The 19,789-nt window shown below is 40.8% G+C and overlaps 1 protein-coding gene and 1 pseudogene across 46 annotated transcripts in view; one reads left to right on the top strand and one right to left on the bottom strand.

The window, feature by feature from the left end:
- Positions 1–19,789, top strand: part of NSD1 (nuclear receptor binding SET domain protein 1) — a 159,397-nt gene that overhangs the window by 116,490 nt on the left and 23,118 nt on the right. For all 45 annotated transcript variants that reach the window (XM_054251898.2, XM_035290628.3, XM_054251897.2 and 42 more), the window contains 4 exons: positions 1,527–1,706; positions 9,008–9,164; positions 11,131–11,336; positions 15,960–16,072. In XM_054251898.2, the coding sequence (XP_054107873.1) occupies positions 1,527–1,706; positions 9,008–9,164; positions 11,131–11,336; positions 15,960–16,072 (656 nt within the window). The remainder of the gene's footprint in view (positions 1–1,526; positions 1,707–9,007; positions 9,165–11,130; positions 11,337–15,959; positions 16,073–19,789) is intronic.
- LOC118151351 (protein arginine N-methyltransferase 1 pseudogene) lies at positions 6,724–8,307 on the bottom strand (annotated as a pseudogene). Its single transcript, XR_013532007.1, has one exon. The product of XR_013532007.1 is annotated as a protein arginine N-methyltransferase 1 pseudogene (transcript).

The following is a 19,789-nucleotide window of genomic DNA, read 5'->3' as shown; positions in this document are numbered from 1 at the left end:
TTGCATCCCAAAGTGCTGGGATTCATGCCTGGCCTTTATTTATTTATTTAATTTTATTTTATTTATTTATTTTTTTTGAGACGGAGTTTTGCTCGTTACCCAGACTGGAGTGCAATGGTGCGATCTCGGCTCACCACAACCTCCGCCTCCTGGCAATTCTCCTGCCTCAACCTCCCGAGTAGCTGGGACTACAGGCATGCGCCACCATGCCCAGCTAATTTTTGTATTTTTAGTAGAGACGGGGTTTCACCATGTTGACCAGGATGGTCTTGATCTCTTGACCTTGTGATCCACCTGCCTCGGACTCCCAAAGTGCTGGGATTATAGGCGTGAGCCACCGCACCCGGCCATGGCCTTTTTTTTTAAAAAAAAAAAGAAAAAGATAAGAGTTTTGCTCTTGTTGCCCAGGCTGTACTGCACTGCAACCTCCGCCTCCCGGGTTCAAGTGATTCTCTTGTCTCAGCCTCCCAAGTAGCTGGGATTACAGCCATATACCACCATGCCTGGCTAATTTTTGTGTTTTTAGTAGAGATAGGGTTTCATAATATTGGTCAGGCTAGTCTTGAACTCCTGACCTCAGGTGATCCACTCACCTTGGCCTCCCAAACTGTTGGGATTACAGGTGTGAGCCACCACGCCCCATGTTTTTACTGTTGTTGTTTTTTTTTCCCTTAAAGCCAAATACTGTGTTTATGCTAGTAAATTTGTGTGTGCTAAAAGAGCCTTGACTTTTTCCATAGAGGATTGAGCAGGCAAAATTTAGCAGTGCTGATGTTTGTTTTAATCAGACTGTCAGTACATTTTTTAGGATGATTTCCTGGCCTTAAGGGGCTCATCAGTAATTTAACTTGTTGGATCAAAATTGTGGTTTCACTGGATATGATGGTGTACACCTGTAGCTGTAGCTTCGTGGGAAGCTAAAGCAGGTGGTGGGGACTATTTGAGCACAAGGACTTTGAGGTCATGTCCAGCCTTGGCAACATAGGGAAACCCCATGTCTTTATTAATAAAAAGAAAAATGAAAAGAATTGTGGTTTAACTATTGGCTACCTTCCTTTTTTAATTGCTTTTACAGATTGCATTATGGGGTTTGGTGGTTGTTTGGTGCTGGTTTATAACAGATGAAGTATTTTAGGGGATGTATTTCCTCTGGAGAGTGGGTAGAGAGGTTTGTTCCCTTGAAAGGCGTTAAGAATCACAGAGTTCCAGGCAAACGTTGTTATGTCCCCTCTCCCTATTTATGCTGGGGCTGGTTTCCTAGGAGTCAAGCTAGTGATTTTGACTGAGCTTTCCCTTGTTGAAGTAGACTCACTGACAGTTACGGGATTTGATTGCTTTTGGAGACTTATCACATATCTCCCATCTGAGCTTTCATGGTGGATCGAGTGTTTAAGGTCCGTCATCTTAGTGGTCATTCCTTCTATTTGTGACATTTTTTCAATGCTAGCAAATAGACTTGAATAACTCACATTCTTCTCATATTTAATTTTTTTTTCTTTTGCTTGTCCGTGATTTTCCTGCTTTAGGTCGATTGATGCGCTGTGTCCGCTGTCCTGTGGCATACCACGCCAATGACTTTTGCCTGGCTGCTGGGTCAAAGATCCTTGCATCTAATAGTATCATCTGCCCTAATCACTTTACTCCTAGGCGGGGCTGCCGAAATCATGAGCATGTTAATGTTAGCTGGTGCTTTGTGTGCTCAGAAGGTAAGAAATCACTTCTTCCTCTATTTGTAACTAAAAAAGGAATTAAATCAGTGTTTTAATTGAAACAAAAATACTTATTTTCATATGGCCACTGAAAAAAATATTAGGAGATGATACTGTTAATCTTCTGTTCAGAATATGATGTCCTGAATTAATGGTAACATAGCAGAACATTTTTTGTTTGAGATGGCGTTTCACTCCTGTTGCCTGTAATACCAGCAATTTGAGAGGCCAAGGTGGGAAGATCACCTGAGGTAGGGAGTTCGAGACCAGCCTGGCCAACATGGAGAAACCTGTCTCTTCTAAATATTCAAAAATTAGCCAGTTGTGATGGCAGGCGCCTGTAATCCCAGCTACTCGGGAGGCTGACAGGAGAATTGCTTGAACCTAGGAGGCGGAGGTTGCAGTGAGCTGAGATTGCACCACTGCACATTTCAGCCTGGGCAACAGAACGAGACTCTGTCTCAATAATAATAATAATAATAATACTATAACTACAAAGATTAAAAAGCTATATACCGCCCTCACAATTTGCCCTCAAGGAAATTCCTTCTAGGCTTTAAGATCTTTATCGTAAAACAGTTCTGTTGAATTTCACCCTGGCAGTGGAAACCACTTATCTTCACAGGTGGGACAGAATGTCATTTCTCTACTCCTCTGAGACACATACCTGATTGCTTCCTCTGCCCTATTGATTATGTAAAAATGCAGATTCACTGAGCCAGATTAAATTGTGTATTCAGTGGAAGGCTAATGAAAGACTCAAAAGAATACAACCTTTTGTCTCTTATCTACCTGTGACCTGGAACCCAACCCCCTACCTGGAGTTGTCCCACCTTCCAGACACAACTAGTAACAACGTTACATATACTGATGTCTTATATCTCCCTAAAGTATATAAAAGCAAGCTGTACCCTTAGGCACATGTTGCCAGGATCTCCTGAGGTTGTGTCAAGGGCATGTCCTTCACCTTGGCAAAATAAACTTTCTAAATTGAGAATGGTATCAGATATTTTGAGTTCACATCACTAAGGAGATTTGTATTGTCAGGTGTATGTATATGCCAATAATTCTGTAAAAGAAAAATTACTTGCTTGTGATATATTGTTCCTATAGCCAGAGACTGGAGTTTAGTTAATTGTGGAAACTTTTTTCACTTGGTTGAAATCTGGCAGATAGGCAGAGTCAATGGATGGGTAAAACTGCTGCCACCTTAGTATAAACCAAGGCAGTACCTCCAGCTCAATATAGGTAAGCTGTCATTGTATTCTGTTTTGTCACCTACTCACAGTAAAAGCATGGCAGTTTCACCTTAGAAGTTTCTTGAAGTAAAACACCTTAGTTTTATTAAATCTTGACCACAAAGTGAACATTGTTTTCCTATTCTCTGTGATAAAGTGGAAAGTACATATAAAGCAATTTCTTTGCATACTGATGGTTATCTTGAGTTAAAGCACTCATGCAATTGAGTTTTAAGGTGAACTATCTGCATTGTTCATGGAACACCATTTTTAATTGTAAGAGTTACTGATAAACTATGGTTATTCATGCTTGTATATTTGGCAAATGTTTACTTGAAAATAAACAATTGTGAGCCTATCAATTCAAGAAAAACAACTGCAAAATAATGGCCAATGGTAAAATTTGAGTTTTTAAGTGACAGAATTTTGGCAAACTATTATCTATTTCCTTCAGCCTGACAACTTCTTATTACTTACTGATGGGTAGTATTAATGAATGTGATTTTTAAAAGTATTATGATGAAATAGGCCATTTAGAAGATGCACATGACTTAATGAACCAATATTTTTCTTATAGCTAATGCATAATCTTAAAAATCTTGCATATTAAAAAATCCATTCAAAGTAGAAGCCAGATCCCCAGGGTTTGGTGGCTCACATCTATAATCCCAGCACTTTGGGAGGCCGAGGCAGGTGGATCACCAGGTTGAGAGACTGAGACCATCCTGTCCAACATGGTGAAACCCCATCCCTACTAAAAATACAAAAATTAGCTGGGTGTGGTAGCTTACAACTGTAGTTAGTCCCAGCTACTTGGGAGGCTGAGGCAGGAGAATTGCTTGAACCTGGGAGGCAGAGGTTGCAGTGAGCCCAGATTGCACTGGTGATACAATGTGACTCTGTCTCAAAAAACAAAACAAACAAACAAAAAACGTAGAAGCCAGATCAATTAATTTTAATGTAGTCATTCTATGTTTATTGACAGAGTTTCAGTTTCTACATTGCAACTAAACTCTACACTATGGAGTTTTAGTATGGTATCAAAGAAGGAATATCCACAGTTACTGAACAGGTTATTTTATCACTCTTTTCCAATGATATATCTCTGAGAAAATTTGGTCATATTTTCTTCATGTATGGCAAACAAATAACATATTGCAACAAATGCAATTTAAAATACTTGGCAGAATGGGCTGTACTTGTTATTTAATGCCTGTAATCCTAGCACTTAGGGACGCAGAGGTGGGTGGACCACTTGAGGCCAGGAGTTCAAGACCAGCCTGGCCAACATGGTGAAACCTGTCTCTACTAATAATACAAGCATTAGGCAGGCATGGTAGTGCATGCCCGTAGGTCCAGTTACTCTGGAGGCTGAAGCAAAAGAATCACTTGAATCGGGGACATGGAGTTTGCAGTGAGCTGAAATCATGTGTCTGCACTCCAGCCTGAGTGACAAAGCGAGACCCTGTCTCAAACAAAATAAAATATTTGCAAAAATGGGTCAGGCTTAATGGCTCATGCGTGTAATCCCATTACTTTAGGAGGCTCTCTCTATCAACAGCAACAACAAAAAAACAATTAACCAGGTGTGGCTCAGGAGACTGAGGCAGGAGAATCGCTTGAACCTGGCAGGCAGAGGTTTCAGTGAGCTGACATCATGCCACTGCACTCCAGCCTGGGTGACAACAACAAGACAAAATCGAGGAAAAATACAGTTTCTACTAAAATGTTAATCATGTTTAATGGATTAATTATTAGTATGTGCTTGCAGGAACTAGGAAATAAAAATAAGAAAAAATAAAATTTACTTACTTTTTTTTTAGTTTTAAATTTCTCTTCAGTAAATATCTGTATGTATATCCTGTATAAACAAAAGCACTTTGAGTTTCTTGGTAATTTTCAAGACCACATTATGATGTGGTCCTGTAAATTCAAGGAAAGCCTGAGACCAAAAAGCCCAAGGACTGCTCCCATCAACTAAGTTTATCCTGCGGTTAGTGAACAGGGATAGAAAATAGTCTTACAACCTTTTTTCCCCTCGTGTAAAGGAGAGAACTGAAGGTTGTTAACCCAGAGTAGTAGGATAATAATTTGGTAAATTGCAAATTGTAAGGAATCGGACCCTTTCAATTTAGCAGTATGTTTAAAATGTATTTTCTCTCTTTCACCCAGTGTCTGTCATTTCATCTTTGTTTTAATGGTTCATTCAGTTTTCCCTCTTCTGTTTTTCTGGTCTTCTGACTTTGTCTCGTATATTACCTCTAGTAATATACTAGATAGACCCTTCCTCCTGCTGCACATCTTGCTACCCAGAGTAGTTCTATTGATTTCTTCCCTCATGTTCTTCCTCAGCATAATCCACATTATGTTCTATCCTGCAAAACAGAGGTGCTTGCTACTTTCCCCCTCAGCTCTGATCTTTTGCCTTTATTCACTGGGTTTTCTTTTATCCAGGTTTCTTTTTATATTATATCCTTCTTTGAATGCCTTTCTGTACATGAAATATTTCTTTGTGCATTATGAATGCCAATTTAGTGAAAGGAAGATTTTTCTCCTAAGACTATGTAAGCAGACTAAAGTTGTAATTCAGCAGGTGACTGAGCATAGATAGGAATGTTGCAGGAGGTATCCTGCCACTGGGCTAGTTGAATTTATGTCACTGTTAGTGTACCATTTTAAGATTACTCAGTTCATCCACAAAATGTGCCGGAATAGCTAAGTAGAGGTTTGGACTGTATAATTGTCCTTCAGACTTTTTTTTTAGCAGCAGACACATTTACAAATGTAATCTTACTCTGACTCTGAGCTTCATTATACAGTACAGACCAAAGGTGAGCTTTTCCAGTTGAAGTAGGAGCCTGATGTGAAATGCACACCTTTGGCCCCAACAAAAACAAATAAAACTCTCACTCTTTATTTTAAGAGCTTGTTGTAGAGAACTATTAAGAAAAGGTTCTTTCAACCAGAACTGCCATCTTCCTGTAATTCACTAAAAGGGAACACAAAGGGAAAGAGGAGAGGTACCTGATACCGTTCTCTAGGCCTTTTAGAAAACATGGAGTTGTTCCTTTGGCCATGTATATGTGAATCTGTAAGAATGGTGATATTGTAGACATCAAGGGAATGGGTACTGCTTCAAAAAGCAATGCCCATAAATGTTACCATGGCAAAACTGGAAGCATCTACAGTGTTACCCAGCATGCTGTTGCCGTTGTTGTAAACAAACAAGTTAAGGTCAAGATTCTTGCCATGAGATTTGACATATGAATTGAATACATTAAGCACTCTAATGGCTGAGATAGCTTCCTGAAACACATGAAGGAAAATGATCAGGAAAAGAGCCAAAGAGGATGGTACCTGGGTTCAACTGAAGCACCAGCCTGCTCTACTCAGAAAGCAGTGAGAACTAATGGGAAGGAGCCTGAGTTGATGGAACCTATTCCCTATGAATTCAGGCATAATAGGTGTTAAAAAATAAAAGACCTCTGGACTGTTCAAAAAAAAAAGGCAAAAATCAGCATGGGAAGAAATTATATATAAAGTGCCAACAGAAGTATGTTTATAGTAGGAGTTTTTGTTAGTTTGTTTCCCAGCTGAGGATTTGTTGGCATAAATGCAGCCATATACAAACATAAGTTATGAAAAACAGTCACGATGTACTGTCACTATCCCCCAAGCCGAGACCGCTAAAACCCTCTTCTATGGGAGAGAAAGGAAGGGGGAGCCCTGAAACTGCCTAGGAACAGTCAGCCCCTGGGCCCGTGCAGGGTGGGAGAGCTAAGCATCAGTGCAGTGGATAGTCTGTGGAGCAGGATAGCTGGCACAGCTGGCCCTTGAAGTCCAGGTGGATGATGAAGTCCAGGTCAATGATGAAGTCCAGGTCCCTGTTGTTCTTGGCATTGGGCTGAAAGCTGATAGTACCAAAGATCTCTTCTCCTGCCTTCACATTCAGGTAGTCCTTCATGTTGAACACTGTCGGCTTCTAGTGTGTGGAGGGGGACTCAGGTGTGGTGGAGAAGCCAGTCCTCTTGTGGCACTGAACTCAAAGTAGACCACCAGGGCATGCACATAGTCATTCTGCTTCACTTGTAGGCAGAATAGGGAGGTGAAGGTCAGGTCTTTCTCCTTGATGGTGTTGATGTCCCCCTCCTTTATGAGGCAAGTATTGATGACCAGCTGTTTGGGATCCACCACGTCCACTAGGGGCTCCTTGATGGCCACATCTTAGATGCAAGACATGTCGAAGCCATACACGTTTTCCCACCAGTGGATCTTGTAGTCTTTGTACTGCCAGTCCTCGATGGCCATCACATTACAGTGTGGCCTGGTCTGGGAAGATGAGAATATCAGGCACCAGCCACTTGTCCTGGGCGTAGAACATGGACTCGTATAAGAGGCAGTAGCCCATCCGCTCGCTGATAATGATGTCCACCTTTTCCACCCGGAGCTCTACTTCCTCCAGCTTCCCTTTGATGATGGTCACCATGTGGTCTAACTTGTTGGCTTTGACAATATTCACCGCATAATCAGAGATTCTGGACCACTCAATCCCGATGACCTTCCAGGCCCCAACCTTGGTGGCGAACATGCAGAAGATGCCTGTGCCTGAGCCCATTTCCAGCACCACCTTGTCTCTTCAAGAAGAGGTGCTGGTTGTGAAACAGGGGATTGCAATATGTGAGGTGCACATGTTGTCCTAAAGCATCTCTTCATGGATGCCGAAGTGAGTGTAGGAGTCAAAGTAGTCATCTTTGGGCATCATGTCCTAGGCGTTGGGCTTCTGGCTGCTTTCTGCCTGGCCGCAGGACACCTCCATGATACAGTTCACGACCTCAGCTGCCACCACCTTCACCTGCACCTATTCTTTCTCTGGCCACCAAGACCCCTGCCTTTTTCTATAGTAGGATTTTTAAAAGATAAAAGAAGCACAGTGAGAACAAGATTAACTTGGATATATTCTTTGCTAAGGCTATATTCCCCACTTCAGGATAAAACTTGGAATTATATGTTTGAGTCTAGCATGTTTGAAGCGTGCTTATTTCTGACAACAGTGTGTCTTATTTCTTTTTGGCAACAAAATAAAATGTCTGCCTATCTGCTGAAACGACTATTTTGTAAAGTTAGTGGTTTTATTGATTGATTGATTGATTGATGATTGATTGATTGATTGATTTGAGTCAGAGTCTTGCTCTGTCACCCTGGCTGGCATACAGTGGTGCGGTCTTGGCTCACTGCAATGTCCACCTCCCAAGTTCAAGCAATTCTGTCTCAGCCTCCTGATTGAGAATACAGGCACGTGCCACCACACCTGGCTAATTTTTTAATAGAGACAGGGTTTCGCCGTATTGACCTGGCTGTTCTCTAACTCCTGACCTCAAGTGATCTACCCGCTGCAGCCTCCCAACATGCAGGGATTACAGGCATGAGGCACTGCACCCAACTGAAAAGTTAGTAATTTCATAAGGAGGGAAGGAACTAACCATATGGAGATACTACTTATGTGTCAGATGCTACTAGGTGATTTAATAGCTAGGTGAGTTCTCAAACAGATGTGGTTATTGTTTATTAGAGAAAACTCCTTACCACTGAGGAAATGATAGCTCTGCAAGGAAAGTAAATTTCCCAAGGGCATGTGATCCTAGAGTAGAATTCCAGCCTGAACCTGACGATAATTAAATAAAACTTATGCTGTTCATACTTTGGTCACTGTGTGTCATGGATAATGTTTTTGTTTAGTATGTCTTTTAGTGAAGAGAAAGAAAATGTATATATGTGTATGAACGTACACATACATTACTTTTACAGTTTTCCTTGTGACTTCATTGCTCTAACTTAATTTTGCCAATAGGATCTCATGTTTATAAGGTGTGAATCTAACAAGCTTTCAAGGGAGCAGTGTTCAGGAATGTTGGAGTGGGAATACTCCTTTAGCATAGACTTTCTGGGTAACAAATTAAATTAATAAGCCCTTAGCTGGTTAAGAGCTGAGCAAAAGCTGTTTTAGCTGGGTGCTTAAATGCAGTCTTGTGGTCTGAATGCCACATTTTTTTATTCTTACAGGAGGCAGTCTTCTGTGCTGCGATTCTTGCCCTGCTGCTTTTCATCGTGAATGTCTGAACATTGATATTCCTGAAGGAAACTGGTATTGTAATGACTGTAAGGCAGGCAAAAAGCCACACTACAGGGAGATTGTCTGGGTAAAAGTTGGACGATACAGGTAAGCATGGAGAATAGCACTCATTTCTTTTACCATCGTCTGTTTCTTGGGACTTCTCAGATACAATGCTTAACATATTTTCTAATGATCTTCTTAATTAGGCAAGGTACCCTCCCCTCCTCTTATTCATTTTTTTCCTTATAGGAAAAGAAACCTAACTTTATGATTTGTAATTATAGGAACAATACATGTTCTCTGTGGAAATTTTTTTTCTTTTATGTATTTTGTGGAATGTTTTTTAATGAAAACACACTAATAATCTCACAAGGCAGATGCATTAGCATTTCATCATATGTACTCCCAGACATACCAAAGCACAGTTATCCTCCCCGCTCTACATCTTTACAGTTTATACTCAGTTTTGTGTCTTGGGTGGGTTGTTTGTTTTGAGAAAGGATATCCTCTGTCACCCAGGCTAGAGTGCAGAGGTATGATCATTGCTTATTGCAACTTCAAACTCCTGGTCTTAAGGGATCCTGCTGCCTCAGCCACCTGAGTAGCTGAGACTACAGGTACATGCCACTGTGCCCAGCCACTTTTTCTTTTTAAAAATATTTTGATTGAATATGGAAAGCACAAAGAATGTAACATACACAATTTTGAAGAATAACAAAAGTGGCACCCGTGTATGTATCTCCCACTTAAAGAAATAGAACACTGTTGGTACTTTTGAGGTTTATTCCATGCCCTGATTCCATTCTTTCCTACCCCCCAGAGGTAACCATTGTACTGACTTTAGGTTTTTCCTTTGCCCTTCAGTGAAGATATACCATGTTTTCTTCAGTATATTTTAGACCTTTATTTAAAGGAATTATTGATATATTTTTCTGCAACTTTTTTCATTCACTTTTATGCTCCTGTGATTCACCATAGTATAGTATGCTGGTTCATTCATAGTTCACTGTTCCTTTATATTGTCACATAATGTCTAGTTCACTTATCCATTTTCCTGTTTGGACTGTGAACATTTGGTCAGTTTTTCTTGGTGTATATACTTGGGATCTTGTATATAATATACTTACATACCAGTATATACTTGGTTTATATACTTAGGGCCTTCTCTAGGGCATTGTCTGGAGTAAAGTAGGTAGTTTCCAGCTTTAATAGGTAATGCCAAATTGTCTCCCTAACTTGGCTATGTACTAATTTACATTCTTTGATTTTGTTTGTGTGTGTTTGTGTTTTGATTTCTTGGTGCTATTGTTCCATACTCCTAATGATTATTGAAGGTTTCCTTTTTAAAGGCCAAATTGTATTTTATTTTGTATAGTATACCATGGGTAATACTATTATTTTCTTGATGTTGAGCATTTATATTTTTTCCTTCCCTTTTTTTTTTTTTTTTTTTTTTTTTTTTTTGAGACAGAGTCTTACTCTGTCACCCAGGCTGGAGTGTAGTGACATGATCTCAGCTCACTGCAACCTCTGCCTCCCAGGTTCTAGGGATTCTCCTGTCTCAGCCTCCCGAATAGCCGGGAGTACAGATGCGCACCACCATGCCTGGCTAATTTGTGTAATTTTTATTTTAGTAGAGACAGGGTTTCACCATATTGGCCAGGCTGGTCTTGAACTCCTGACCTCATGATCCACCCGCCTTGGCCTCCCAGAGTGCTGGGATTGCAGAGGTGAGCCACTGCACCCAGCCAGTTTTTCCTTATAATGCTTCAGTGAATGTTCCTGTTATAAGTCTCTGTTCTTATCTCATTATTTCCTTTAGGTAGAGTCCTTGAAGTAGAACAATTGTGTCTAATGGAGTGTGTGCATGTGTCGGAATGTGGGCAGATGTTTTCTAGCTTTTAGCATATACTACTTGTTTGTGTTCTAGTTAGGTTGTAAGAATGCTGTTAAGATGGACTTAAATGTGAACAGACAGCCATTGCTAATCCTTACTCTTACATGATTAGGTTATTTTCTTAATTCCTTGCAGCCTTCTAGAGGTTTATCTTCTCCTTTTCACCTTTTCCAGGTGGTGGCCAGCTGAGATCTGTCATCCTCGAGCTGTTCCTTCCAACATTGATAAGATGAGACATGATGTGGGCGAGTTCCCTGTCCTCTTTTTTGGATCTAATGATTATTTATGGACTCACCAGGCCCGAGTCTTCCCTTACATGGAGGGTGATGTGAGCAGCAAGGATAAAATGGGCAAAGGAGTGGATGGAACATATAAAAAAGGTAACTTTATCCTTTTTGTTTCTCAGGCTAACACAGACCTCTGTTGCCTGAGTGTCTGCTCTGTTTTAGAATTCACTTATTTTCCATTTTGAAGCTGTGTTCTGACCTCTCGGGGCATTATGTGGCTACAAATATAGTATTTTTCAGGGAAGTTAACCCATGTAACTCATTATATTTGAGCCTTAACCTTTACTTAATTAGAATTTCCTTGAGCTTTTTTTGACTTATCAGTTGTTTTCTCAGTATCCCATCAAATAATGAAGTTCTGGAACTATTTTATAGAAGAAACACAGAGCCTCAGATCTCTCAACAGAGCTGCATTCACTCCAAGGAGTTTAATTTTTGTTCCTTTTTTTTCTTTTAAGCTTGTTGGGAAGAAATAAAATTCATCAGATATTGTAGAACAAACTAGTAAAGGTCAAAGCATAAATGTTCTGAATCAAGAGAAATTTTTGTAAACTGGCCTAGTAATGAAGGTGGGGGAGACAGTTGGGTAGAACAGGGTACCCTGTTATCAGCAGAACTAGTTTTACTGCTTACCAGGTGGTTGAATCAACTTTGAACCTGGTTTTCTCTTACCAGATAATGGAGAAAGTTTGCTCTGGGAATTCAGTGGGATTATAAAAAGTGACACAGCAGAGTACATAATTGCTATCCCCTTAGTGGTGATTATCTTATTCCTGTAGCTGTCCTTTGAAAGACAATATATCTCTTGCTATTTAATATATTTGGTCCTTATAAAGTACAGATGGTTCCCGACTTAAAATGGTCCAACTTACACCTTTACGATGATGCACATCTATTATGTTCCTCAGCTTACGATGGTATTACATCCAGGTAAACCAGTTGTTAACATGAGGAGCATCTGTTTAAGATTTTGTCTATAGGATGAAATGAAAAGGGATTCTAAGCAAGTGACATGCAAGAAGATTCTAAGCAGGTAAAATTTCCTGGTAAGGGAATAGGACTGATGTCCATAGGGAACAATTTTATCAAAGGTTCTGTTTGCCACATGTTACTTTAGTAGCTCCTCACTTAACCTGTTTGTCATGTGGTTTCTATACAGAGATATGGGCTATCAGTTCTGCTAATACAAAAATACATAATACTGTGCTATCAGTACTAGTACTTCAGGATCTGGGGTCTTGAGTCTTATAATCTCAGATGGTCAGGGATCAAGTGACCAATATTTTGGCCTGCACAGAACTGGCCAACACTGAGGCTGGCAGGGGGAGAAGGCAGAGTAAAAGGAATACCTCAGGTCTGAGCCTGCCTAAACTCTGAGATTCCACCAGGGGGTTTTTAGGTGCCTCTGACTTCTTGACACTTGTGTTTTTGCAGGGGAATCTGAAGTAGATACCAGCCTGCCAGGATTTTGGTATTGTTAGTATTGTGGCAGAAGTGTGCATTGTATATGCTCTGTGAACAGAGCAAGAGGAAGCTGGGGAGCAATGTTTGGAAGTCATGGATGATTACTAAGTGACTCTTTGGGGAAAGAATTATAATAATAATAATAGTTATCATTTTTGTTTGCCAGACCCAGTTCAGTGTTTATTTTCTGCTTTAAGTGCTAACAATAACCCTATAAGGTAGATACCATCCTGATCTTGCAGATGAGAAAGCTGAGGCCAATTAATGTTAAAGAACTTGCTCAACATTTCAGTACCAGTAAGTGATAGAGGAAGGTTTTTGACTCTGATAGTAGGGCCAGAATCTAAACTGTTAACCTCTGCACTGACTTCAAAAAAAGAAAAAGACTTAAAATGTCTCAAGAAGTCAATACATGTAAAAACATGTGTTGAGTCTATTAATAACATCCTGAGTTAGCAACCTCCAAGCATTTGGTATAGTTTAAGCACTTGGTTGAGGGAGCACTGGGCTATTTTCCTTAAAGGATGAATATCTAACTAGATCTCTAGTTAGACTAGAGTTTTAGAAACTTCAGCCTGGGACAGTGTTGGGACCGTTAAAAGGTGAGAGGCTGCAAGTGGGGAAATTAGCAAGATGACTGTTTCAAGTAGTTTGGGGCAGAAATGATGAGGTTCTGCTGAGCGCGGTGGCTTACATCTGTGGTCCCAGCACTTTGGGAGGCTGAAGCAGGTAGATCCTTTGAGGTCAGGATTTTGAGACCATCCTGGCCAACACTTTGAAGTCTGTCTCTACTAAAAATACAAAAAAAATTAGCTGGGCATGGTGATGCGCTCCTGTTACTGCAGCTATTTGGGAGGATGATGGAGAAAAATCGCTGGAACCTGGGAGGCAGAGGCTGCAGTGAGCCAAGATCAGACCACTGCACTCCAGCCTGGGTGACAGATAAAGCAAGACTCTGCCCCCCCCCCCCCCCAAAAAAGGGAAAGAAATAGGTTGGGCATGGTGGCTCACGCCTGTAATCCCAGCACTTTGGAAGGCCAAGGCAGGCAGATCACGAGGTCAAGAGATCGAGACCATCCTGGCCAACATGGTAAAACCCTGTCTCTACTAAAAAAAAAAAAAAAATACAAAAATTAGTTGGGCACGGTGGTGAGTGCCTGTAGTCCCAGCTACTCGGGAGGCTGAGGCAGGAGAATTGCTTGAACCTGGGAGGTGGAGGTTGCAGTGAGCCGAGATCATTCCACTGCACTCCATCCTGGCACCTGGTGACAGAGCAAGACTCTGTCTCAAAAAAAAAAAAAAAAAAAAAAAAAAAAGAGTGAGACTAATGGTGAATCGTTCATGGAGATGGTGGAGAATATGATTTTTATTGGATAGATGTTAAAGAGGTAGACTAGGACATGCTGAATAACAGGATGTGGGAAAAACACATTTTAGAACAATTTAGATGACTCTGTGGAACACATACAAACTCTGATAGACGGCTACAAGGAAATGAAGAACAGGATAGGTCGGAGGGGAGAGTTTCTTTCTTTTTTTTTTTTTTTATTTTATTTAATTTAAGACGGGGGTTTCACCGTGTTGGTCAGGTTAGTCTCGAACTCCTGACCTTGTGATCCACCGCTTCAGCCTCCCAAAGTGCTAGGATTACAGGCATGAGTCACCACACCTGGCCAAGGGGAGAGATTCTTTAAAGGATTGACAGACATGGGGAAAGGCACAGAGAAGAAAGTGGCAAGAATGGAACTCTCACAGTTTTTAACTTGGGTGAAGAATAATGAATTACAGTTTTAAGTGCAGAAGAATGAGAATTTTAAGATTTTGTTGGACTTTTCAGATATGGCAATCTTTTTTTTTTCTTTTCTTTTTTTCTTTTTTGAAACGGAGTCTCACTCTGTTGCCCAGGCTAGAAGGAAGTACAGTGGTGTGATCTCCGCTCACTGCAACCTCTCTCCCTTCTGGGTTCAGGAAATTCTCCTGCCTCAGCCTCCTGAATAGCTAGGATTACAGGTGAGCGCCACCATGCCCAGCTAAGTTTTATATTTTTAGTAGAGTAGGGATTTCACCATGTTGGTCAGGCTGGTATGGAACTCCTGATCTTGTGGTCCACCCGCCTCAGCCTCCCAAAGTGCTGAGATTACAGGCGTGAGCCACCACACCTGGCCAGATATTGCAGCGTTTTAAACATGAGAAAGTACAGTGGCCTAGCACAGTGTCTCACACATGTAATCCTAACACTTTCGGAGGCCAAGGCAGATAGATACCTTGACCCCAGGAGTTTGAGGCCAGACTGGGCAACATGGAGAAACCTTGTGTCTACCAAAAAAAAAAAAAAAATAGCCTGGCATGGTGATGCATGCCTGTGGTCCTGGCTACTCTGGAGGCTGAGGTGGGAGATCACTTCAGCTCAGCAAGTGAGCTGTGATTGCACCATGGCACTCTAGCCTTGGTGTTAGAGTGAAACCCTGTCTCAAAAAAAAAAAATGTGCACGACTTGAGTATAGATTAGCTATGAAATTCCATTATTTCATTAGAGCTAATAGTGTATATTTACAGAACAAGTCTTAAGAGAAGAGGGAAGAAGGAGAACAAAGCTTCAACTTTGAACTTCTGCCAGAGGAGAATGAGCACCTAAGGAGTAGAAAGTTTCTGGAAGTGGGAGGTTTAGGACTGAGGAAAAATAAAGGCTTAAAGGCATTGACTTCACTAAGCAGATGCAGTGTAGTTGTTAGGAGATGGTATCTGTGGTCTTTGTAAAGTCATTTAGCTGTTGATTGTTTTCTCATCTAATGCACAATTGTCTAATCTTTTGGCTTCCCTGGGCTATACTGGAAGAAGAATTGTCTTGGGCCACAAATAAAATATACTAACAGTAACAAGTAGCAATAGCTGATGAGCTTAAAAAATAAAAAAGGTCATGTGTAATTTTTGTAATAGCCACCATGGGAAAGCAAAAGGTCCTTATATTCAAATGGTTGGACACCTGTGATCTAAAGGGTGGTAGTCTGTGTTGTGCCATTTAGTCATGGATTATGTTTTGTCTTAATACTGTGTCCGAATACTCTTGGGACTACGTTACCTGTTTTAAAATAGCGGTTATGTGTTTTTTTTTTTTCATATAGCATTGGTTTATTTCTGTGTAAAACATGAGTTTCTCCTCCAATTTAAAGGGGAAAAAATTAAAAAATAAATGAATAAATATATAATTCCACCCAGAGATTTTAAAGTGACTTGTGCTGTCTGTTTTCATAGCTCTTCAGGAAGCTGCAGCAAGGTTTGAGGAATTAAAGGCCCAAAAAGAGCTAAGACAGCTTCAGGAGGACCGAAAGAATGACAAGAAGCCACCACCTTATAAACATATAAAGGTAAGGAGAAAATCTTGGGAGATCTTCTCCAGGAGAGAAACTGAATAGCTGGCTCTTTTCACTCTGTTCATGACAAAAATGGAAGGACAAGTATAGTTGGTTTTAGGTAGAGGTATGAGCTTAAAAGAAGATGAGAAACAATACCAGACTGGGCGCAGTGGCTCATGCCTGTAATCCCAACACTTTGGGAGGCTAGGGCAGGTGGATCACCTGATATCAGGAATTGGAGACCAGCCTGACCAATATGATGAAACCCCATCTCTACTAAACATATAAAAATTAGCTGGTGTGTTGACATCAGCCTGTAATCCCAGCTATTCAGGAGGCTGAGACAGGAGAATTGCTTGAACCCGGGAGGCAGAGGTTGTGAGGAACTGAGGTCTTGCAGCCTGGGAAACAGGAGTGAAACTCCATCTCAAAGAATAAAATAAAATAAGAAAACAAGTAACAGAGCACCATTCCTAGCACATTGCTAGGATTCCCAATGTCAGGAGAATTAATTTTAGGTGTACCTAACCCTCAGTCTACCTAGTAAAATAATCATCACCAGCCAGGCATGGTAGCTCACGCCTGTAATCCAAGCACTTTGGGAGGCCGAGGCCAGTGGATCACCTGAGGTCAGGAGTTTGAGACCAGCCTGACCAATATGGAGAAACCCCACCTTTACTAAAAAAGTCATCACCATTATCATCTGGGTCCAGTGGAACCTTTGTATTTTAAATATTTTTATGTCATTTATATGACATAAAATAATGAGACAGTGGAGAAGAAATTTATTAGAAATTTTAGTGTTAGGCTGGGCGCGGTGGCTCACGCCTGTAATCCCAGCACTTTGGGAGGCTGAGGTGGGCAGATCACGAGGTCAAGAGATCGAGACCGTCCTTGCCAATATAGTGAAACCCCATCTCTACTAAATTACAAAAATTAGCTGGGTATGGTGGCTCATGCCTGTAGTCCCAGCTACTCAGGAGGCCGAGGCAGGAGAATTGCTCAAACCCAGGAGGTGGAGGTTGCAGTGAGCCAAGATTGCACCACTGTACTCTAGCCTGGCGACAGAGCGACACTCTGTCTCAAAAAAAAAAAAAAGAAAGTTTAGTGTTACGTTATTGCTGAATTTTTTGTCATTACTTTTAATGACAAACCTCCATTACTTTTGCACCAGTCTAATATTTACTTAATCCTTTTTACAAACCTCTTTTTATCAGATAAGTTAGTTGTGATGCTGAAGTATCGTAAAACATGAAAGAATATTGTTAGGCCTGTTAACAAAATGAGGTTACCCAGGTTGTTCTTAAAAAACATCTTTGATGGCATTGTTCCTGGATGAGAATACTCTGTTTCTTCTTTGTTCTTAGAAATGCAGCCGGGAGCAGTGGCTCATGCCTACAATCCCAGCACTTTGCGAGGCCAAGGCAGGCAGATCGCCTGAGGTCAGGAGTTTGAGACCAGCCTGGCTAAAATGGTGAAATTCCATCTATACTAAAAATAAAAAATTAGCTGGGTGTGCTGGTGTGCTCCTGTAGTCCCAGCTACTCAGGACGTTGAGGCAGGAGAATTGCTTGAATCCTGGAGGTGGAGGTTGCAGGGAGCCGAGATTGCACCCACTGCACCAGCCTGGGCGACAGAGACTTCACTGGAAAAAAAAAAAAAAATGCGTCATTTGTTCACTTATTCTTTTGTGTGTGTGTGTGTGTGTGTTTTGAGATGGATTCTTACTCTGTTTCCCAGGTGCAAACTTGGGTCACTGCAACCTCTGCCTCCTGGGTTCAAGCAATTCTCCTGCCTTAGCCTCCTGAGTAACTGGGATTACAGATGCACACCACTACTCCTGGCTAATTTTTGTATTTTTAGTAGAGACACGGTTTCACTATGTTGCCAAGCTGGTCTTGAACTCCTGACCTCAGGTGATTCACCTGCCTTGACGTCTCAAAGTGCTGGTATTACAGGCTTGAGCCACTGTGCCTGACCTGTTTTCATCTTTTTTAGCATAGTTGTGAATTATGTGTGAGTTAGTAATAATGTGTAATGATGAAGTAGTAAGTTCTTACAAGATACATGAGAAGTAAGAACACTAAAATTCTATACTCTGTCTTAGATTTAGTCTAATGGACTTACATGGTATTAACAAAATGGAATGAGTTTTGCTCTTTGTTTGTTTGAGACAGGGTCTCACTGTGACCCAGGGCTGGAGTGCAGTGGTGCAATTTTGGCTCATTGCAACCTCCGCTTCCTGGGCTGAAGTGATTCTCCTACCTCAGTCTCCTGAATAGCTGGGATTACAGACGTGAGCCACCAACAATGCCTGGCTGATTTTTGTATTTTTTTGTAGAGTTGGGGTTTCACCATGTTGCCCAGGCTGGTCCTGAACTCCTGAATTCAAAGCAATCCACCCATCTCAGTCTCCCAAGGTGCTGGGATTACAGGTGTGAGTTACCACACTTGGCCTGAATTTTATTTTTTTAAATAAGTATACTTCCGTTTTGAACTTTGGAAGACCTCTAAAAAGGGATGTAAATCATAAAATATTCACTGCTTCTGAAGGTTGGTTTTGGTTTTTTTTTTTTTTTTTTTGTCTTGCTCTGTCACTCAGGCTGGAGTGCAGTGGCGTGATCTCGGCTCACTGTAACCTCTGCCTCCTGGGTTCAAGCAGTTCTCCTGTCTCAGCTTCCTGAGTAGCTGGGACTATAGGCACGTGCCACCATGCCCAGCCAATTTGTGTGTTTTTAGTAGAGACGGGTTTTACCCATGTTAGCCAGGGTGGTATCAAACTCCTGACCTCAGATGATCTGCGAGCTACTGCACCTGCCCCAATTTTTTTTTTTCCTTTATTAGACATGGGATCTCACTGTGTTTCCTAGACCAGATCTCCTGGCCTCAGGTTATCGTCCCACATTGGCTTCCCAAATTACTGGGATTATAGGCATGAGCTGCCATTCCTGGCCTTTAAATTGTTGCTTTATATGTCATAAAATATCCATACCAAGATTATATTTTAAAAAGAGCAAAAAGTCATAAACTATTAATCCTTACAAATAATTACAGTTTCTGAAATTAAGAATTTCAAAACCTGTAAGTGGGTCTAAATGAGTCTCACAATATATGTGAAAATACAACCTCGAAGCATAGTCATTGGGCCTCAAAAATGGAAAATAATCCTATTCACATAGTCCTAAGTGTCAGATAACAGCAAGGTAGGCATTTTAGAGTTAGCATATGCACCATATTGCGCTACTGAGAGAGCAATTTCCTGTGAGTGATCTCATCAAGAATTTAGAGGCCAACTTCTTTCCTCCACTTTTTAAAAAAAATAAACATTTCCAGGAAAAGGATCTAGAGCAGGCATTGGCAAACTATGGTTCATGGGCAAATTTGGTTACTGCCTATTCTTTTAATATTCTTGAGCTACAGGTTGTTTTTACATTTTTTAGTGGTTGGCAAAAAACTGAAGAGATTTTGTGCACATAAAGATTATATGAAATTCAACTTTCAATCAGTATCCATAGGCATACTTCTTCATTTACATATTATATATGGCCATTTTTATATTACAGTGGCAGAATCGAGCTACATGTGGAGATTTATGGCCTGCAAAGCCTGAAGTATTTACTGTCTGACCCTTTAAAGAAAAAGTTAAATAACTCTTGATCTATAGTGAGATTTACTTGCAATTATATATCCATGTCTTGTTCTTAACCATGTGGGATTTCTTTTGGTTTG

The sequence above is a fragment of the Callithrix jacchus genome, chromosome 2 (assembly GCF_049354715.1).
Source record: "Callithrix jacchus isolate 240 chromosome 2, calJac240_pri, whole genome shotgun sequence".
Lineage (NCBI taxonomy): Eukaryota > Metazoa > Chordata > Mammalia > Primates > Cebidae > Callithrix > Callithrix jacchus.
Note: the sequence above shows the minus strand (reverse complement) of the source record. Positions and strands in the feature narration are given on the sequence as shown.